Source organism: Kogia breviceps, chromosome 8 (assembly GCF_026419965.1).
Source record: "Kogia breviceps isolate mKogBre1 chromosome 8, mKogBre1 haplotype 1, whole genome shotgun sequence".
Lineage (NCBI taxonomy): Eukaryota > Metazoa > Chordata > Mammalia > Artiodactyla > Physeteridae > Kogia > Kogia breviceps.
This window is the reverse complement of record NC_081317.1, coordinates 8,667,220-8,690,220: the sequence shown is the minus strand read 5'-3', so window position 1 is coordinate 8,690,220 and position 23,001 is coordinate 8,667,220. Positions and strand designations below refer to the sequence as shown.

Genomic DNA, 23,001 nt, shown 5'->3' with positions numbered 1-23,001 from the left:
TATGGGCTAGAAGTTGGTCACATGCTTATGCCTAGTCCGACTACTGGCTAATGAGAATAAGCTTACCACGAAGAGTCTGGACCAATTATGAGTCATTCCCTCCAGCTGGGGTGGAGCTTTTCCTAGGGGTTCCCGGCACAGTGCTTGCCACACAGAGGGCACTGGTCCTTTCATTGAACACTTACCGAGCATCCAATTCAAGCCAAAGGCTCTGTGGAAGCACAGAAGGATTTGACACAATCTCTGCTAGACAAGCTGAGATAGGTCAAAGGGTTTAGGACTCGGTATCCGCTCAACTCTCAGCGGCGGCCCTTAGAGTCCCTAATGCAGATTGACCTGCTCCAGGTTATACTGCGCAGCCGCCGGCTCTCTCTGAGCACGCTCCTGACGCCCCGCCCCAAACGCGAGTCCCGCATGCGCACATCGCTTTCTCTCTGACGCACCCCCGGAAGCACTGGCAGTTTTGGTGGGGGCTGGACCGGGAAGCGTTTCCGGGGGCGGGAGGCTCAGGCTGAGGCGGTCGCGGCGGCGACGGCTTGAACGGGCCTGGCGCCGGCGGCGGCGGAAAGTATCCCACCGGTGGGCTATGTGAGCGTAGAGGACTTGGCAGGTATGTCGGAGTTTGGACAACGGATAGCAAGGGGGCAGGAAGGGAAACCGGAGAGGTATAAGGGCTTCTCTGCAGGTCGCGGCGTGCGCACCGCTGGCACCGCCAGGCCCCTTACGCCGACCGGGATGCTGAAGCCGCGCGCGGGTCGTTGGAGTCCCGGCACCCCGGGTACGACCCCTGCGGTCTCCGGCCAGCCCGGCGCGCGTACAGCGACCCCAAGGCCCCTGAGGCAGCATTTCGCCCAAGGTCACCCCGCGGCAGCGGACCTCAGCGGGCCAGAGCGCTTAGAGATCCTGCCCCCCCCGTCAGTCCGGCCGCCGGCCTTTCGGGGGCGCCGAGTGGGCGCGGCTTGGCGGCCTCGGGATCGAGTCAAGGCCGGGAGAAAGACTACGCCGGGACTTCGCTGTTATCTGCCTCTGTTTACCTCTATGTTTCACCTTTTTTGCTGTCTGTGTCACCTGTTGTCAACTGCCCTTTTTGCCTCTCAACTCGGCTCCTGTCGGCTTTGTATTTCTCTCCACTTTGTCTCCCTCGAACCCATCTCTGAGTATTTGGACCCTGTCTTTATTTCTGTTTCCATCTTGCTTCTGTGTCTCTTGACCCTGTGTTTCCCTTTTAGTCCTTAACTCATTCATGGCCTGCCTGTCGGTCCAGCTCTTTGCCCATCTGTGTTTCTCTCTCTCTCTGCCAATCGTGTGTCGTTCTGTCTTGTTTCTGCCTCTCCTAACTGGGTTTCTCTGGGCGGGCCTGCCCTGACCTCTGAGCCATGGAAGGTGACTCATGACCCTGTGAAGCTTCCTGCACGGGTGACAATGTCAGCGACTAGACTGCCGTCTGACCTCAACTCTGACAGGTGTCGCCCAACCTAAGTGTCAGGGTGCAGGAGCTCCTGGAGGACAGAGAGAAGGCCATCTCAGGGCCAAAGTAGCTTGATGAATCCTTGCTTTTTCTTACCGTGGTTTTTCAGGCCTGCCCAGTTCCCTACTTCCCTTTGCTCCATGCACGTGGCCTCTAGGGTTCTAAAGAGCCTGCTTTCTGAGTTACAGCTGCTTAACCAGGCCTGTCTCCAAGCTAAGGAAGGGTCTGAGATCCTCTGCCCCTTGGGGCTCATGGAACAGGAGCAGAATTTCTGGGAGAGCTGTATGCTTAGTTCAGTGATTGTGTCACTGTGTACAGTTAAATTATGAGAAACGTAATGATTTGGGGTTCTTCATTCTTTGCTTTACAAAAGTATTCACTGGAGAAATAAGCCAGACACAGAAGAACAAATATTGTATGAGTCCACTTATATGAGGTATCTAAAATGGGCAAATTGGGGGCTTCCCTGGTGGCGCAGTGGTTGAGAGTCCGCCTGCTGATGCAGGGGGCACGGGTTCGTGCCCCGGTCCGGGAGGATCCCACGTGCCGCGGAGCGGCTGGGCCCGTGAGCCATAGCCACTGAGCCTGTGCGTCCGGAGCCTGTGCTCCGCAACGGGAGAGGCCACAGCAGTGAGAGGCCCGCGTACCGCAAAAAATAAAAAAATAAAATAAAATAGTCAAATTCTTGGAGACAGAAGATGGAGTATAGTTTACCAAGGGCTGAGTGGGAGGAGGGAGTGGAGAGTTAAATGGATACAGAGTTTTAGTTTGGGATTATGAAAAAGTTCTGCAAATGGATAATGGTGATGGTTGCACAACAACATACATGTACTTAATGCCACTAATTGTACACTTTAAGTGGTTAAAATGGTAAATTTCATGTTAGGTATATTTTTACCAAAAAAATTGCTAAGTGTAGATTCCTGGAATTAACAAGCTTTATGAAAAATGTGACTTTAAAAATTCATTCAGTAGCTTTTAGGAACATTTAGTTGAACTTACGTTTCTTTTTTTTTTTTTTTTAAATTTATTTTTTTGCGGTACCCGGGCCTACTCACTGTTCTGGCCTCTCCCATTGCGGGGCACAGGCTCCGGACGCGCAGGCTCAGCGGCCACGGCTCACGGGCCCAGCCGCTCCACAGCATGTGGGATCTTCCCAGACCGGGGCACGAACCTGTGTCCCCTGCATCGGCAGGCGGACTCTCAATCTCTGCGCCACCAGGGAAGCCCTGAACTTACGTTTCTTGATGCCTGCTCTTCACAGCCAAGGTCCTTAGAAAAGGAGTTTGGTTGAAAGAATTTAGTTAAAAATTTATACTTGTAGCAGGTTCCCACCCTGGCTGTCCCTCCATATTCATTGGATTCAGTGCAGGAATCTGCTACACAAGCAGAAAATTTGAGGAAGATTTTAACTTTTCACATGAAGAAAACTCTTAGGGTTGGAAAAATAGTCTTTTTATTATAATAATGAAAAATTGTGTTATATTCTTGTGTGTTTTTTGATGGGGAAGACCTTTGTTTTATGTTCTCTCATCTAAGTTATCGGTTTGTTTGTAAGCTAGTTTTTCAAGGTTTCTTATAAGGTTGTCGCAGCTGAATTACTACCATATTGAATCCTAGATACCATCGATTTTTTTTTTTTTTCCCCTGTATGCAGGCCTCTCACTGTTGTGGCCTCTCCCGTTGCGGAGCTGACGCACAGGTTCAGCGCCGCAGCATGTGGGATCTTCCCGGACCGAGGCACGAACCCGCGTCCCCTGCATCCTGCATCAGCAGGCGGACGCTCAACCACTGCGCCACCAGGGAAGCCCCATCGATTATTTTATGTACGACCAAAGGAAAACACTGCCAATTAAGCTATTACATACGCTTCTTTACATTTTTAAACTTACTTAGACTTTTTTTTTTTTTTGGTTGTGCCAGGTCTTAGTTGGGGCGGGCGGGCTCCTTAGTTGCAGCATGCGAACTCTCAGCCATGGCATGCACGTGGGATCTAGTTCCCCCACCAGGGGTTGAACCCAGGCCCCCTGCATTGGGAGCGCAGAGTCCACTGCACCACCAAGGAAGTCCCTAGACATTTTAAAATGATACTCGTGTATGTGTAAAAAGAAGAAAAGTGAAATAAATTGTTAAAGTGTTCATTAACCTTTTTAACCTTCCTACTCTTGAATACTTTTCAATTCAGAGCTGCATCCGTGCTTTTCCACAGTGTCATCTTTTGTGCCATCAGAAACGTTGATGAGGCGAGATGCTCTACCATTGTCTTAGGCAGAGACAACTGTTATAATTTCCACCTGGACATCACATCCTGATTTCAGAAATTTTAAAATGTGAAAAAAATGTGCCTTATAATCAGTTGAATATAGTTCTATATTATTTTCATGAACTTTTCCTTTTTACCTTATTTATGTTTGCAATTAGAATAGAAAGAGACTTTTGTCTTATTTGTAACATACTGAGGAAAAAACTTTTATTTTGTTGGTACGTAGAACATGCATACCAGCAAGTGTTTCTTCCTTCTGCTTTCTTGATTGAGCTTCTTATCCGGAATTCTAATGAATATGAGGGTGCAGTTAAAAACATTTCCTTGGCTTTATTGTAATGTAATGGCAGGATGACTGATAAGTGGGGAGTTAGTGGTTAGAACAATAACTTCTCTTTTGAATCTCAAAGAATTTACCACAATGGACCATTTGCCCTGAAGTTTTAAAGTAAACATTCAGCTGTGGCTTGCACAAAGTAGGTAGCTTGTTTTTTAAAAACCCTAAAATAGGTTTTACTAAGTTCTTTGGCTACAGTGTTCCAATTAGAAAATATAGGGGTATTGATTGATAATGGTCTGGAGGCCAAAAACACTTTTGCAAAGGATAGTTTAATTCTGCAAAATTACATAGGTAACGACCAGTGTTGGTTTCCTATTTTTGACAGATGTACCATGGTAATACAAAATGTTAACATTAAAAGAAAACTGGCTGACAGTCATATGGGAACTCAACATTTTTTGCAACTTTTCTGTAAAACTAAAATTATCCCATAATTAAAAGTTTATTTGGGCTTCCCTGGTGGTGCAGTGGTTGAGAGTCCGCCTGCCGATGCAGGGGACACGGGTTCGTGTCCTGGTCCGGTGCCGCGGCTCCACAACGGGAGAGGCCACAACAGTGAGAGGCCCGCATACTGCCAAAAAAAAAAAGTTTATTTAAAAAATACAAAGGCAGAAGCTAAGAACGTGCAGAAACAAAGCTAATATAACCAAAAAATATCAGTCATGATTAATTTTCTTTCTGCCAGTCACCCACAAGTATAGTATTTATTAGCAAGGCGCTGGTACACAGTGAATAGCATCAGCATCTCTTACATTTTCAACCTGATTTTTCTTTTCAGAAATCAATGTGATTTTAATTTGAAACAAAACTAAGAAATGGGTTCCTCTTCCTCGTTCATTCATACTGCTTTTTGATGGTCATGGCATAAGGAACTTTATCCCAGGAATACAGCTTTGCATTAGGTAAGCCATAAACTTGCTAAAAATGCAGTTTTTAAAATTATTTACTAAAATGGTTTCTTTTTCAGTAAAAAATAATAATGTAGTTGTATTTAATTGCCCTAGACCGGAAAGGTTCTTTTACTTCTCTTCTGAGGAGTATATATTGCACATTTTAAGGCCAATCACTGCCATACTTTGTACTGTTAGAGCATTTAAATTCCAAGAAATTTTCTGCTAAGTGACTTTTTTTTTTTAACTTAGAAAAATATTAGATTTGGAATTAGACTTCTGTTTAAATCTTGACATACCACTTCTGAGATATGTGACCTTGGACAGATCTTTTAACCTTCTTGAGCTTTAGTTTAACTCGTGAGTGTGATGATGCAGGGGTATTGCCAGACCCAAGTTTACAGTCTGCTTTGTGAACTGTAAAGCATTTGACTAAAGTATTTTTATATGCATGGAGTGTTGGTATTATTGTACATTTGTGCCAGTCTAGAGATTTACTAAATTAATATTTACTGTGTTAAAATGTGCTCTCTACAGTAAGCATGCAAATTACCATGTGCCATGATTAAGAAATCTCTGGAGGGCTTCAAGAAAAGTCACTCGTGGGTCGACTTCCCTATTATATTGTTGTCCTCTGTGTTTTTAGGATATGTAATTGGTTTTTAAATAGTATATAAAACTTGACATACAATTCCTCAGCTGAATAATAAATACTACTTTTAAACTTGTCAGTTGGAAGGGATCTTGGAGGTCATCTAGTTCAGTGATTCTTTTTTTTATTATTATTAATTTATTTTATTTTGGCTGCATTGGTTCTTTGTTGCTGCACACGGGCTTTTCTCTAGTTGCAGCGAGCGGGGGCTACTCTTCATTGCGGTATGCCGGCTTCTCATTGCGGTGGCTTCTCTTGTTGTGGAGCACAGGGTCTAGGCACGTGGGCTTCAGTAGTTGTGGCACACAGGCTCAGTAGTTGTGGTGCACCGGCTTAGTTGCTCCGTGGCATGTGGGATCTTCCCAGACCAGGGCTCAAACCTGTGTCCCCTGCATTGACAGATAGATTCTTAGCCACTGTACCACCAGGGAAGCCCTAGTTCAGTGATTCTTTAATATTTACCCTTTGTCCTCTGCTTTAAAAAAAAGCCAGATAATCTCAGTGAACAATGGAGGGAGTTAGCTGGGATTGGTGTGTTTGTTTTAGAACTGTTACTATTGGATTTTTTTTTTTAACTTTGCAAGGTGACATACGGTAAATAATTTGCTCTGGAGTTTATGAATGTGTTGAACCTTGTAGATTGTTTCAGGTATTTATTTGTGAAAATACTCATCTTTACCTTCCATACTGTCTCATCTCTCAGACTCTATTGGGCCTGAGCAAGTGTTTTGAATTTAAATTCCAGATTCACTGCTTACTGGTTATATGACCTTAGGCAAGTAGTTTAGCCTCTTTGTCTATTTCTTATTCTATACAATAGGAATAAAAAATATCTATTGAGTGGGTTGTTACCAGGATTAAATGAAAATACAAAAAGTGCTTTGCACAGAGTCTGTTACAATACATGTGTTAAATACATGGTAGATGCTGTTACCTCTCCTACTAATTATGACAGTTTTCTAGTTACCCAGTTGGGATTGGTAACTAGTTTACCTTGCATCACTCTATTTTTTAAAACTGCTTTATTGAGATATAATTCATAGGTAGTTAAGAGGGGTTTTTTTAGTATATTTAATGGGTTGCATACCCATCACCACAACTTATTTTAGAATTTTTGTCTCCCCTTTAAAAAGAAACCAATCTGCAGTCACTCCTCGCCCTGTAGTTCCTTGCAGCTGCTGATTTACTTTTTGTCTCTGGATTTCCCTATTCTGGACATTTCATATAAATGAAATCACACAAGATTTAGCCTTTTGTGCCTAACTTCTTTCATCTGGCACAGTGTTTCAAGGCTCAGCCATGTTGTCATATCTATCAATACTTCATTCTTTTTTATTGCCAAAAGAATTGCATAATACATATAGTATGTAATAAAGTGGAATAATGTTCCATTTTATAGATATACCACATTCTGTTTATCCAGTCATCAGTTGAGGACATTTGAGTTGGTTCCACTTTTTGGCCATTATGAATAATGCTATTACAGACATTCATAGATAAGTTTTCTGTGGACATCATATGTTTTCATTTCTCTTGGGTACATACCTAAGAGTAGAATTGTTGAGTTACGTGATAACTCTGTTTAACTTTTTGAGGAGCTGCCAAACTGTTTTCCAAAGTGGCTGCACCATTTTACATTCCCACCAGCAATGTATAAGGGTTCTAATCCTTCCATATCCTCTCAGGAGGATAAGACAGACACTTGTTAGTGTCTGTCTTACTTTTTTTTTTTTTTTTTTTTTTGTGGTACACGGGCCTCTCACTGTTGTGGCCTCTCCCGTTGTGGAGCACAGGCTCCGGATGCACAGGCTCAGCGGCCATGGCTCACGGACCCAGCTGCTCCGCGGAATGTGGGATCTTCCCAGACCAGGGCACGAACCCGCGTCCCCTGCAACGACAGGCGGATTCTCAACCACTGCGCCACCAGGGAAGCCCTAGTATCTGTCTTACTTATCATAGCCATCCAAGTGGGTGAAAAGTGATGTCTCATAGTAGTTTCGATTTGCATTTCCCTAATGAATAATGATATTGAACATCTTTTGTATGCTCTTTTGTATATCTTCTTTGGGGATTCAAATCTATTCAAATCCTTTACCCATTTTTCAATTGGGTAGTCTTTTTATTATTGAATTTTAAGAGTTCTTTATGTATTCTGGATACAAGTCACTTATCAATTATATGATTTGAATATATTTTCTCCCATGTTGTAGGTTATCTTTTCATTTTCTTTTTTAATAGATCTTTATTGGAGTATAATTTCTTCACAATACTGTGTTAGTTTCTGTTGTACACCAGAGTGAATCAGCCATATGCATACACATGTCCCCATTATCCCCTCCCTCTTGAGCCTCCCTTCCATCCTCCCTATCCCAGCCCTCTAGGTCACTGCAAAGCACCGAGCTGATCTCCCTGTGTTCTGCTGCTGCTTCCCACTAGCTAATTATTTTACATTCGGTAGTCTTTTCATTTTCTTGATAGTATTATGTGTACCTTGGGCTACTCTTGCATCTTCCTGCCTACCCAGTCAGTTAGTCCCATCAGTTCTGTTTTCCATACCCACTGTTACTTTCATTGCCTCAAACCTAGAGCGTATTTACTGAAATCTTAGAATTGACCTTTATTTCAGACTTGCTCCTGCTTTAAGATCATCAACAGATTATCCTTTCTGAACGTATTTCACAGCATGTCACACAGAAGTTTTCAGTGCTGCCTCCAGTGCCCACATTTAAAGCTCAGACTCAGCCTTCAGCAGGATAGTACCAGTCATTCCTTCCAGATTTATCTCTCACTACTCCTTGTCACTTGTCGAAGGAAGCACAGGTAATGATGTACCGGCCACTAGCAGTAGTCTTGAATGGAAAAGAGCTTTTGAGAGGGCCTTCTGGTGGTAATTTTATTATAAAATAGCATCGTGCCCTCTGATGGTACCAGTAACTCAGTTTTTTCAATGTGTCACACTCATAATACACTCAACCTACAAGAGATTAAAATAAACCAGAATGCCATGTGGTTTATAATTTTTCTTTCTGTGTTAATAAGTGAGATAGGTTTACAGTTTTTTCTTTGTTGTCCAGTTTTGATAGCATGGTTTTATAAAAAAATAATTAGCAAATTTTCTCCTATCTGTTCCCTTTCTTCCTTCTTCCCCCTCTGAAACAGTAGGAATTAGTTTTAAAGAATTTTCCCTTTGTGCTTTGGGCAGTCATTTGATTATGTTTTATCATGTCTCCATAGTTACTGATCTGTTAGATTTCTATATTTTTCTGTAAAGTTTTTATCAATGAGACTTTAAAATTTATTAGGGGAAAATTGTTTTCTATTTTTAAAAGTTTCTATCATGTGATTATATTTCATTTCTTATTCCTACTTTTGTGAATTTGACATTTCTAGATTTATTATTTTGTAATCAAATGAGCTCATGTATGCATTTCTACTTTGGGGAATTTATTGATGCTCTCTGTGGCCACTTATATGATCATTTATGTAAATGTCCTATGGAAACTGAAAAAGATGATATATTATTTGTAGGATACAGAGGTTGTATGTTTCAGTTAAATTAGCATTATTAATGATAACCAGTCTAAACCTATTATCTTTTGCCTTATTAATTTATTAAAGATTAAAAGAGGGACATTTATATTTCTTACTATAATTATGTTTCTGTCACTGTTGTGTTTTTTTTTTTTTGAAAACTATACTACGTTTACACATACAAGTTCACAAGGCAACCCTCATGTGAATTATAGAATTCATCAGTTATCAATAAACTTTCACCTCATTTGATGCTTTTTACATTGAATTTACTTTGATAATAATATTGTTGTCTGAAATTTTTTTGTTTTCATGTACTTGTTCTTTTTACTTTTGACCTTTTTTGTGATGGATTCTATTCTCTTTTCTATATCTAAAAAAGTACTTCACCTTCATTTTGAAAGATATTTTGATTGGGTATAGAATTTTAGGTTGACAGTTTTCTCTTTCAGCACTTTAAAGATGTCTACTGTCTTGCATTGTCTCCTTTCTTCTGGCTGGCATTGTTTCTGACAAGAAGCTTGCAACCTTTCTTACCTTTGGTCCTCTGTACACAATGAATCTTTTTTCTCTGGCTGCTTTTAAGATTTTCTCTTCGTTACTAGTTTTCAGTGATTTGATTATGATATGCCTTGGTATAGTTTTCTTCATACTTCTTGTGCTTGGGGTTTGTCGAGCTTATTGGATCTGTGGCTTTATAGTTTTTATCAACTGTAGGAAGATTTTGGCTGTTATTCAAATAAATTTTGGGCTTTATACCCTCCCACTCCTTCAGAGACTCCAATTTTGTGCCTTGTAGTTGTCCCACAACTCACTGATACTCTTTCCCCCCTTCCTGTTTTCCTTTTTTTTTTTCAGCTTTTTTCTATTTTAGGTTGTTTGTGTTACATTAATCTTTACTTCATGTTGATTCTTTTGTTATTCCCATCCAGTGTTTGTCTGTAGAAGTTCAATTTGGGTTTGTTTGTTTGTTTGTTTGTTTTCCTGTCTACCTACTATGCTTAATTTTCCTCTATTTTCTTGAACACATGGGATGTAGAATTTTCTACCAGTTGTATAAGTTTGTCATTTCTGGGTCTGTTTCTGTTGATCAGTTTTTTTCTTTTTTCTCTCTCCTTAATATGGGTTATATATTTTCCTGCTTCTTTGCATCCCAGGTGATTTTTTTTTTTAATTGAATGCCAGACATGAATTTTACCTTGTTGGGTTCTGGATTTTTTGTGTTATGTAAATATCCTTAAGCTTTGTTCTGGAACACAGTTAAGTTATTTGGAAATATTTTAATCCATTTGAGGCTTTTTTTTTTTTTTTTCAGTTACGTTGGGTGTTCATTGCTGCGTGCGGGCTTTCTCTAGTTGTGGAGAGCAGGGGCTACTCTTCGTTGCAGTGCGCGCGCTTCTCATTGTGGTGGCTTCTCTTGTTGTGGAGCACAGGCTCTAGGCATGTGGGCTTCAGTAGTTGTGGCATGCAGGCTCAGTAGTTGTGGCACACGGGCTTAGTTGCTCCGCGGCATGTGTGAGGCTTGTTTTTAAGCTTTGTTTAATGGGACCAGAACTGCATTTTGTCTAGGGCTGATTTGTCCCCACTGCTGAGGCAAGACTGTTCTGAATACTCAAGGCTTTACACTCAGGCAAGTTTTCTTCTATTAAATATTTTATTTGATTATTCCTTCTACTCCATTCGTTTTGTTATTTCTTTCAAGGACGCTAATTAAGCCATATGTTGGATCTCTATTCTCTGTTCTCCTGTTCTGTTATCTTCTCCCTTGCTGTTTTCATATTTTTATCTTCCTCCTGCATAAAAGTTCCTCAAAGTGCCTTCCATATCATTGATTCCATTTTCTATAGTTGCAATTCTGCTCCTTATTGCCTGTTTAAATTTTTGCTCTATTTTAGTTTCCTTACATCTTGTCTTTAATTCAGTTGACTCTTTTTCATATCATTCTACTTTTTTAATATCATTTTTCATATCAAATGAATGCTATGAATGAGTCATTCATAGCATTCATTTTGTCTTCTCTTCCTTAAACTTCATTCATGGAGATTGCGTTTTCACGTTTGTGGAAATCAGTTTTAAAATGCTATCTAAACTGTACTCTTTGTTTACACTTTACTATTTTCTTTTTCTTGGTTATTGTAGAATCTATTTACAGACCCCATTTATTTACAGAATAAAACCGTTGGGAAACATTTTGTTCAGGTCTGAAAATTTCCCCCTTTTTGGGAGGATTATTTTGGGGTCCTTCACTGTATACCTGAATGCTGTTATAATCAACTCTTAGCTCTTTTGCTGGAGGATGGGCTGACTATATGGACACCAAGGTTAGCTGGAGTAAAATGGCTGGGGCTGGAGGCTAGGTCTGAGGCATTGTTAGGAGAGTTTGAACACTTTCTTCTGTGTTGGTGAAATTGTTTTACCAGGGGCCTATTTTTGTCTCTTTGGCCCAGCTGGCAAAGGATGGGCTATGTTTTTGCCTCCTTCCTGGAGTTACCCTCTCATGTCAAGTCTTTAAAAATTTTCTGCTGAGGCAGTGTGCAACCTTTGGTATCCCAATGCAGCCATCTCTGAATGTTGCCAATATGCAAGACCTTTCCTGTGGTCTGCCCTGGCTTTTTAGCTGCAGGCCTTCCAAATGAACAGGTATCTGTTGGTCCTCTGTCAGGATTACTGCTACCAGAATTGCCTGGTACAGCAGGTGGAGTTGCCAAGTCAGTGTCTCCCTTTATCCTGGCCCCATCTTCACTATATCCTTAATTAAAATTTGTTGCATATAGATAACTCTGATCCCAACTTTTCAGGCTAGTTTTTCTTTATTTCTGAGATTTTTTGGTTAGGATGTAGTAGATGGGAAGAATTATATGCTGCTCTCAAGTCTTCCTCTTACCCTGGTGACACCAAAATTTATAGTGACAGGATATATAACTTTAGAGTATACCAGGTTCCCGCCTCTGAATTCCTCTTGGATTTATAATTCTTTTGTGGTGCTTTTATCAGGCTTTGCATTGAATAACAGGGTTGTATGCATGTTTTTTATCTCCCTACCAGATTATAAGCTGTGGACAGTGACATTCCTTCATCATCTTAGAAATCTCCCACAGTACTTTGCATATAGTGTTTTATGTTGTGGGGTTTTAAAAAATTATTTTTAGTGAGTTAATTACTTTTATGAAACTCTTAACAATTGAAATGGCAACTGTACTATTAATATAGGTCACAACTGCCTGTGAGTTTGTAAATATTGCTTATATAGCAGGAAAACCTTTAGGAGAGGTTTGGATTTTGCATGTTACAAGTTAAGGGAATATGTAGAAATCCCACATTCACTCAAATTTAAGGGTAGAGGTCAGATACTTAATAAATTACAAAGACTATTACCTCCTCGACACAGTTAAAAATAAAGTTACATGACTTTTTTCCAGTTTTTTTTTCATGTGTGGTAAAAAAATAAATATTCAATTTGCCACTTTAACCATTTTCAGGTGTACAATTTAGTGACATTAATTATACCCCAGTGTTGTGCAATCGGCACCACTTTCTAGTTCCAAAATATTTTCATCATCCCAAATAGAAACTCTATCCATTAGGCAATAACTCCCCATTTCTCACTCACCTGAGCCCCTGGTAACCTCTAATATACTTTCTCTGAATTTGCCTATTCTAGATAATTCACATAAGTAGAATTATACATTTGTACTTTGTGTCTGGCTTACATAAATGTTTAGCACGTTGTTTTAGTGTAACGTTTTCAGTGTTCATCCATGTTGCAGCATATATCAGAACTTCATTCCTTTCTGTTTGTGTTCTCTATGTGTTTTTTCAGTATAATTGATTTATAATATTGTTATTAAAGTCTTCTATTTCCTTATAGATCTTCTGTCCTATTTTTCTATCCATTATTGAAAGTGAGGTATTGAAGTCTCCACCTGTTCTGTAGATGTGTATGTTTCTCTCTTCAATTCTGTTCATATACATTTCTTTTGTTAGGTGCATATATGTTTTGGGTGTGTGTTTGTTTTAAATTTATTTATTTATTTATGGCTGTGTTGGGTCCTTGTTGCTGCGTGTGGGCTTTCTGTAGTTGCGGCGAGAGGGGGCTACTCTTCGTTGCGGTGCGTGGGCTTCTCATTGCGGTGGTTTCTCTTGTTGCGGAGCATGGGCTGTAGGCACGCAGACTTCAGTAGTTGTGGCTCGCAGGCTCAGTAGTTATGGCGCACTGGCTTAGTTGCTCAGTGGGATCTTCCTGGAACAGGGATTAAACCTGTGTCCCCTGCATTGGCAGGCAGATTCTTATACACTGTGCTACCAGGGAAGCCGTAGGTACATATATATTTTTAATTGTCATGTATTCTTGATAGAATGATCCTTTTTGATTTAAAATCTATTTTGTCTGATAATAATATAGTCACTGTAGCTCTTTCTGTTTCTCTTTGCATGAAATACCTTTTCCATTATTTTACTTTCAACAGCTTTGTGCCTTTGTATCTAAAGTGAGTCTCTTATAGACAACATAGAGATAAACCATGTTTTTTAATCCATTCTGCCAGTCTCTTGCCTTTTAATTGGAGAGCTTAATCCATGTACCTTTGAAGTAATTTACTGATAAAGGAGGACTTATTTCCACCATTTATTTCTAGCTATCCTCTGTGTATCTTAACATGTTTTTTGTTCCTCAACTCCTCCCTTACTGATTTTTAATTGAGATTTTTGTTTTGTTTTTGTATACAGTTTTGATTCCCTTCTTTCCTTTGCATGTATATTTTTAGTTATTTTCCTAGTAGTTACCTTGAGGTTTACAATTAACATCTTAAACTTAGCTAGTTTCAATAGTATATGAACACTCTGCTCCTCTACATCTCCATCCCTCCCTCTTCATACTGTTATTGTCACTGATTACATCTTAATACATTGTGTGCCTGATAACATAGATTTATAATTATTGTTTTATTCATTTGCCTTTTAAATCATTCAGAAAAAAAAGAGGAGTTGTAAACCAAAAGTATAATATCAGCTCTTATATTTACCTATGCTGTTACCTTTACCAGTAGTCTTTATTCCTTCATATGGCTTTGAATTACTATCTAGTGTTCTTTTATCTCAGCCTGAAGGACACCTTTATCATTTCTTGTAGAGGAAACCTATTAGTAACAAAACACCCTTAGCTTTTGTTTATCTGGGAATGTCTTAATTTCTCCTTCATTCTTGAGAGGATAGTTTTGCGGGTGTAGAATTCCTGGTTGACAGATCTTTATCCTAGCACTTTAAAGATGTCCTGCACTGCCTTCTGAGTGCGTGGTTTCTGATGAGCAGTTAGCTATTGGTCTTACTGAGGCTCCCTTTTGTGTGATAAGTGGCTTCTTTCTTGCTGCTTTCAAGATTCTCCATTGTCTCTGGCTTTCCACTATTTGACTTACAGTGTATCTCATGTGGATCTGTTTAATTTTATCTCCTTGGAGTTTGTTAAGCTTCTTGGATGTGTAAAGTTTATGTCTTTCATCAGATTCAGGAAGTTTTCAATCATTATATCATTTAATATCTTTTCTATTCTTTTTTCTCCTTCTGAGACTCTGATTTGCCCGTTGGTATATTTGGTTTTCCATAGGTACCTCAGATTGTGTTTCTTTTTCTTCATTCCTTATACTCCTCAGACTGGATATTTCAATTGCTTTACATTTGAGTTTGATGAATTTTTTTCCTTTTGCCTGCTTAAATCTGCCATTGGACTCCTTATTATGAATTTTTAATTTCAACTTTTATTTGTTTCCTTGGTCTGCCATAATAAAATACCACAGACTAGGTGACCTAAGCAACAAAAATTTATTTTTTCACAATTTTAGAGGCTAGAAGTCTGAGATCAAAATGTTGGCAGATTTGGTTCCTCCTGAGGCCTTTCTGTTTGGCTTGCAGGTGCCAACTTTTCACTGTCTTCACATTGCACGCATGCCTGATGTCTCTCTGTCCAAATTTCATTTCTTATAAGAATAGCAGTCAGCTTGGATTAGGTCCCACCCTAACAACGTCATTTTAACTTAATTACCTTTTTAAAGGCCCTAAATCCAAATATAGTCACATTCTGGAGTACTGGGGATTAGTGCTTTAACATAGGAATTTTGGAAGGATACAACTCAGCCCATAATACAGCTGTTACACTTTTCAGCTCCAGAATTTCTATTTGGTTACATTTTATAATTTCTGTCTCTTTATTGCCATTGTTCTCTTGATTTTCGTTAGTTCCTTCTCCATAGTTTTCTTTAACAATTTGAGCGTATCCAAGACACTTGACTTTAACAGCTTTGCCTAGCACTTAACAATGTCTGGAATTCTTCAAGGATAGTTTCTAATCCTTTTTTTCCTGTGAACGTACCCTATTTTCCTTTTTCTTTGTATACTTTGTAATTTTTGGTTCAGGACTGGATATTTTTAGTATTCCTAATGTGGTAGCTCTTGAAATCAGATTCTTCCCCTCCTAGGGGATTTTTTTTGTTTCTTGTTGATGGCTGCAGTTGTCTGTATGGTGATTTTTTTCTAAACTGTTTTGCAAAGTCTGTATTCCTTGTTGCATGTAGTCACGGAAGTTTCTGTTGCTTTATCTGTGTGATAGGCTGTGTCCTGACAGAGATTTCTTAAATATTTGGGCCCAAGGAATGGGGAGTAGTGTTTGTATTTTAAAATCTTCCGATGGATGCCACTGGGAAAACCACTGCAGCCTGAGGGGGCCAAGAAAAAGCTTGTGTGGGTTGGCCAGACTAGCCAAGATGCAAAACCCCAAATTTTTGGACAGTGTTGTTCTTGCCACCCTGGCATCAGCCAGGCACTCTTGGAAATTGGGCCACTGACCTGCAGTTTGTGGCAGAGTTGAGGAATGGGGATTATTGCTGGTTTGCAGCACGCTGCTCTCTTAACGAGGTTTAGCAGCCTCTTCTTTCATCAAGCATTGCATTGGTTGCTGTAAGTGTCTGATCAGATTCCAGAGTTCAGAAATGGTTTGTTCTGATCATTTTAACAGTTTACTAGTTGTTTTAGTGGAGGGATTGACACCTAAAGCTTCCTACTCCACCATTTTCTCTAACATCGCTTATGGCGTTTATTTTTATAGAACTGTTTTTAAAAGCCTTATCTCGGTCACATAAAATTCCACAACAGATACTTGAAATCTTGAGGAAAAGATGAGTTATTCAATAAATAGTGTAGTAAAAACAGGCTTGTCATTTTGGAGGGAAAAGGAAAAACTGGATCCTAACCTTCTCCTTATACCAAAATAAACTCTTTGTATATTAAAGGTTTAAATGCCTTTTTAAAAAATGGTGCCAGGAATAAAACCTAAATAATTCTTTTTACTTTTTAAAAGTAATATTGGAGTCAGGAATGCCTTTGTGTGTCTAACACAAAATCCTGCAGCCATAAAAGCAAAGATTGGATAATTTACACAAACTTCAAAGTTAATCTGAATTTACAAATCAATAAGATGAATTGCTCAATTTATTTGAGCAAAGGATATGACTGATAATATATAGGAGAAACAAATGACCAGTAAACATGAATAGAATATGAGTCTCATTCATAATGAAAGAAATGTTGATCAAAACAGTGAATCATGGATTATTCACTTAGGAGATTTGCAAACTTTTTTGTCTTGCTTGATAAAGTCCAGCATTGGTAAGGGTGTAGGGGAATAGACACTGTCATTTACTGTTGGTAAGAGTGTGACTTGGTGCAACCTTTCTGGAAATTAATCATATATATATATATATATATATATATATATATATGAATGTCAACTCATAGTCCTTTGACCCAGCAGTTCCACTGGTAGAGATAATCCTATAGCTTTTTCCAAGGATATGCCAAGATAGTCATAATTTCAAAAACCCAGCCAGGGCTTCCCTGGTGGCACAGTGGTTGAGAGTCCGCCTGCTGATGCAGGGGACGTGGGTTCATGCCCTGGTCCAGGAAGATCCCACATGCCGTGGAGCAGCTGGGCCCGTGAGCCGTGGCCGCTGAGCCTGCGCATCCGGAGCCTGTGCTCCGCAACGGGAGAGGCCACGGCAGGGAGAGGCCCGCGTAACGCAAAAACAAAAACAAAAACAAACCAGACAATTGAAATTCTGTAAGAAGAGAACTGACTAAATTATCATACATCCACATAGGAGAAAGCTGTATAGCCATTAAGCAGAATGAGTTCCCTCTTTTTATGCTAATGTGGTGTCTTAGTCCATTCGGGCTACTATAACAAAGTGTCATAGACTGGGTGGCTTATAAACAACAGAAATTTATTTCTCAGAGTTCTGGAGGCTGAGAAATCCAAGGTCAAGGTACCAGCAGATTTGGCCTCTGGCGAGGGCCCACTCACTAGTTCATAGACAGCTGTCTTTTCACTGTGTCCTCATATGGCCAAAGGGACAAGGGAGTTCTGTTGTCTTTCATAAGGGACTAATGAATCTAATTAATCCCATTGGGGAGGGCTCTGCCCTCATGACCTAATCATCCCCCAAAGCAAACACCATCACATTGGGGTAGGGTTTCAACATATGCATTTTGGGGAACATAATCAGTTTATAGTATGTCAGATGTTCTACAAGATACATTGAATGACAAAAGCTAAGTACAGAATAGAATGTAGGTAATGAGCCCATTTGGGTAGGAATTTTTAAAGGATGTATATGATTTATTCTGATATATGTGCAGAGAAGTTTCTAGAAATATATACAGGAGTTTGTTAAAGGTGATTTCCTTCCGGCGGAGGTGAGGGACTAGGAATAAGTGGTGGAGGGTTTTTTTTTAACAGCTTTTTTGTAAATTTTTTTATGCGTGTGTTTTATTCCCCCCTTCCTTTTTTCAAATAGCTAAAATCAAAATTCTTTACTGATGAGAGCAGAGAATCCAGATGTAGTTCTCAGAATTTACATAACTCTAGTCTATATACATTTACATAGTTAACTTTTCCTTTTGAAATTACAAATACCTAAATAATTTATTTCTTGGTCTTATTTTTTTTGTTTGTTTTAAATTATTATGAAATATTTTAAGAGCTATAAACCATAAATTAATACTTCATCCTAAAAACACTGCCTTACCTCTTTAAATTATTAATGACTAATCTGGTATTTTAGCATCTTCCTAGAAGAGGCAGTGATGTGATAGGAAAATAGCATAGGCTTTGGAGTCATAGAGACCTAGATTTCAAATGCCAACATAATAAAAACTAGCTTTTATTTTAGCCTTAGGAAAGTTACTTGAAATAGTGAACTTAAGAATGTCAGTCCTCTAAGTTTGCAGGGTCGTTACAAAGATTAGGTGAAAAAAGGTGTACCATTCCTGGTATTGGGTTGGCCAAAAATTTCCATGTTACAGAGAAACCCAAACAAACTTTGGCCCACCCAATATATAGTAATTACTCAGGAAACATTAGTTTCTCTCTTGGCATCTCTCCCTATCTCTGAAAGATAACTTTCAACCTTTGTTGGGTTATCTGCTTCTTTTATCTCATACTTAGGAAATCTGGTATTTAGCAATGTTTAGATAGGTATTAGACCTAGGTGACAAATAGCACCAATAAATCAGTTGAGTTTTCTGGTTTGTTTTAATTTACTATGGAATTATGGGGCCTGAGCATGCTGCAGAATTCATCTCATTGATCACTCTTGTTAGGAATTGTCTCTAATGCTTGACTCATCCCACAAAGTATATTTACAGTAATGCCACAGGCAATCCCGTATTCTTTGTTATACCTTTATTTTCAGATTGAGTTCATTCAGTAACAGGGACAGTATTTACCATCCTCTTTGTTCTATAACTTTTGAAACAATCTGGAGATCACCCGATAGAATACCTTGCCTTGCCATTTCGTTCTGTTTCACATCATGAGAAGCTCTTAAAGGGCTAAAATGCTGACAGCAACTAGAGAAACCCATATTGTTTGGGACCTCGCGAGTTCACCCCTGTGGTGCTGAAGGACCAAAGGCCTGACTGTTCTGGCCCCACCTCTTCAGACCCCTGCCCCCTTAGTGGATTCTAGCCTGGTGGTTTCTTTTCAGTTCCTTGCAGTTACCACGATCATTTCTGCCTGAGAGCCTTTACATGTGCTTTTCCTTTTTTCCACAATTCCTTCCTCACCCCAACTTGTCAAATGTGGGTTGAATCTGAGGCCTCTTAAAAATTCTGTCATTTGGAACAGGTATTGTGTTTGTTTTGACTAGAAATATTTACTTTGTTTTACTTGAGATTTATATAGCTTACAAATACCTTTGGATTCTATTTTCCCACTCATAGACACAGGCGGTATCAAGAGTTACTACCATAAAGAATGGTGACTGGTTCCTGCTTTTGGCACACTCGCACCTGCAAGCCTTGCTCTGGGGGATGAATGCTCCACCCACCATGCCCACAGGCCAGGGGACTATATGGAACTGTGGAACTTGTCTTAGTTTTCTTCGTGATCAATAAGTTTCTCTTTGGGCTGGAATTAGTACTAATTTTTCTTTCTCTTGTAGCACCAAACAAGATTTGTGATGAAATGGAGCCTGGAACAAACTCTTTTCGAGTAGAATTTCCTGATTTTTCCAGCACCATTCTGCAGAAACTGAACCAGCAGCGCCAGCAAGGACAATTATGTGATGTCTCCATTGTTGTCCAAGGCCACATTTTCCGAGCACACAAAGCCGTTCTTGCTGCCAGTTCACCCTACTTTTGTGACCAGGTACTCCTGAAAAACAGCAGGAGGATTGTTTTGCCTGATGTGATGAACCCCAGAGTGTTTGAGAACATTCTCCTGTCAAGTTACACGGGACGTCTAGTAATGCCTGCTCCAGAAATTGTTAGTTACTTAACAGCAGCAAGCTTCCTCCAGATGTGGCATGTGGTAGACAAATGCACTGAGGTTTTAGAAGGAAACCCTACAGTCCTTTGTCAGAAGCTAAATCATGGCAGTGACCACCAGTCTCCCAGCAGCAGTAGTTACAACGGCCTGGTAGAGAGCTTTGAGCTGGGCTCTGGGGGCCATACAGATTTCCCCAAAGCCCAGGAACTGAGGGATGGAGAGAATGAAGAGGAGAGCACCAAAGACGAGCTGTCATCTCAGCTCACCGAGCATGAATACCTTCCTAGCAACTCGTCCACAGAGCATGACCGGCTGAGCACTGAGATGGCGAGCCAGGATGGGGAGGAGGGGGCCAGCGACAGTGCCGAGTTCCACTACACCCGGCCCATGTACAGCAAGCCCAGCATAATGGCTCACAAACGCTGGATCCATGTGAAGCCTGAGCGCTTTGAGCAAGCGTGCGAGGGCATGGATGTGCATGCATCCTACGATGAACACCAGGTCACAGAGTCCATCAACACCATGCAGACAGAGCACTCGGTCCAGCCCTCGGGAGTAGAGGAAGACTTTCACATCGGGGAAAAGAAAGTGGAAGCAGAGTTTGATGAACAGGCTGATGAAAGCAATTATGACGAGCAGGTGGATTTCTATGGCTCTTCCATGGAAGAGTTTTCCGGAGAGAGGTCGGATGGGAATCTCATTGGGCACAGACAGGAGGCTGCCCTAGCAACAGGCTACAGTGAGAATATTGAAATGGTAACAGGGATTAAAGAAGAAGCTTCCCACCTAGGATTCTCAGCCACCGACAAGCTGTATCCTTGTCAGTGTGGGAAAAGTTTCACTCACAAGAGTCAGAGAGATCGACACATGAGCATGCACCTTGGCCTTCGGCCTTATGGCTGTGGTGTCTGTGGTAAGAAATTCAAAATGAAGCATCATCTCGTGGGCCACATGAAAATTCACACAGGCATAAAGCCATATGAGTGTAATATCTGTGCAAAGAGGTTTATGTGGAGGGACAGTTTCCACAGGCATGTGACTTCTTGTACCAAGTCCTACGAAGCTGCAAAGGCTGAGCAGAATACGACTGAGGCTAACTAAAAATAGGCTCTGGCCCTTGAGTGGCAGGCACAAAAATAAACTATGGTAATTATGCAAATCTGGGCACAGATGATGCGTGCTACTTGCTATTATGAGAGAAGCTTAAAAAAAAGGAAGATATTTCTGAAAGACCAGCTCTAAGTAGGCCAATTAAAAAATCTTAATTCTTCAAATTTGTATGTTTCAGGCCTGGAGTGGGTAATGGGGATAAGTTAGCCCACCTCACACCTGGCAAGGTAAACCTTCAGGCCCATTGTGAATGAGGCAGGTGGACTTGGTGATAGAGACACCTGCACTTGGAATTGGACTCCAACCCACCAGTTCCATTTCAGGTGGCAGCAGTTTTTGATCACTCATTATTACAAGGTCATATTGGAATTTTATTTTGCTCTTACTATAGATACTTAGGTAATGTGAGTTTGTTTTGGTAGCTGCTTCACTGAATGAAATGCTACTTATGTAATAGCTACAAATAATGTGATTCCTAGGATACTAAGTTGATTACCAGAGCTCTCTTACCTGGGTTTATTCTTTCTAAAGGGTATTTTAACCAAAACTATGGAGATACTAAGAGGGTGACATTCTAAGTAAGAAACAAATAACTTATGGTACAAGCTTCAAATTCTGTAAGATGCCACTGTCACAGTGTGTTTCAGACTCTTGATAAGTCAGAGTTTTATATTTTAGTACTAACATTTAGTTTAAACAACTGTTTCTAATTGTAATTCTCTAGGGTGCCAGACATAGGTATTTCTAAGTGGTTTGCTGTCCCAAATCCCGTTTAATTGTAGCATCCACACAGGGGGATCTGCTCTGTGGCTAGTAGACATCTAGCCTGCTTTGACTCTGACCACGGTACCATTTGCTGCTCCAGCCGATTCACTCTGTCTTAGATTATGGTGCTTCCTGAAGAGGTCAGTCAATGACCACAGTTACTGGGAAGGAGCCAGAAGTCACGGCTGAGAGTTACCTATGAACTTCAGGAGCTAATAGAGTGCTACAGTGACACTCCAACTGTCAGAATGAGAGTAGCCGAGTAGCAGAATTTTGAGTGTCAGGTTATACTTGGGCAGGGCGAGTTGTGGGGTACAGTTACCCGAGAAAAGAGGAGTCTTGACAATACACTGGTGGGGGAGATACTCGTATAGGGGTACACTGAGCTAATCCTCCTGGCTCTCTAGGAGTGCTGGAATGTGTTTGAAAAGGTGGAAAGGAAGAGTCCTAATTTTAGGAAGTAGTCCACAGATTCATGCTCTCATATTATAGATAAAGCTGCATAAGTTTACAAGTCCACATAGCTATATCTACCAAAAAACAAGAAAAGCAGCTATTCTGAGACCTTTTCTGAGGATCACTCAGAGGTTTTAGGTTAAAAAAGAAGCATGTTCAGGATGTTTTAAGCTGTGTAACATACCTGAAGCTGTCACCAGGGTAGGGACAGGGTGCTACTGTTATGTTAACTTTTCCGTAAACTTACCGTCTTTATTATTTCTTAGTGGAAACTTTTTTTCCTTAAAATAAAAATAACTTTTCTTGGATTTGGGGTGAAATTTTGTTCTAAAAGTTTTTTGGCTTTGCTCTAAAGTGAGAGACTTTGCTGGCAGTGGCCTCTGATCCTCAAGCTCCTACCATCAAGGCATTTACTGGTTAAATGTTGTTTGGAAAGGGGAAAGAAGGACTGACTTACCAGTTAACTCTTGTAATTGAGGTTACAAAACAGGGATGTATTCATTAACACTGTATCATTCTCGATATATAAAAAGCACTTTGTATTTAAAACTTTATTATAAATATATATATGTATATATATGTGTGTATATATATATATATATATATATATATAGATAGATAGATAGATTTTTTAACCTAGAAACTAGATAATTACCTCTTGGTTGTTTGCCACATTAATATCTTCTTCTCTTAGTGTTGAAACTTCACCAGTT

General features: G+C 40.1%; 1 protein-coding gene across 2 annotated transcripts; it reads left to right on the top strand.

Annotated features, from left to right (window-relative positions):
• The first annotated feature begins 453 nt into the window (after nucleotides 1-453).
• Nucleotides 454-22,596, top strand: ZBTB43 (zinc finger and BTB domain containing 43). 2 transcript variants are annotated; one of them, XM_059073104.2, is made up of 3 exons: nucleotides 454-610; nucleotides 4,850-4,973; nucleotides 19,632-22,596. In XM_059073104.2, exon 3 carries the CDS (start codon nucleotides 19,655-19,657, stop codon nucleotides 21,056-21,058), a length of 1,404 nt encoding a protein of 467 aa, XP_058929087.1. In that variant the 5' UTR covers nucleotides 454-610; nucleotides 4,850-4,973; nucleotides 19,632-19,654; the 3' UTR covers nucleotides 21,059-22,596. The 2 variants fall into 2 exon arrangements, with proteins under 2 accessions (XP_058929087.1, XP_066896815.1); XM_067040714.1 differs by lacking the exon at nucleotides 4,850-4,973 and having other exon boundaries at nucleotides 469-610.
• The last annotated feature ends 405 nt before the right edge of the window (nucleotides 22,597-23,001 follow it).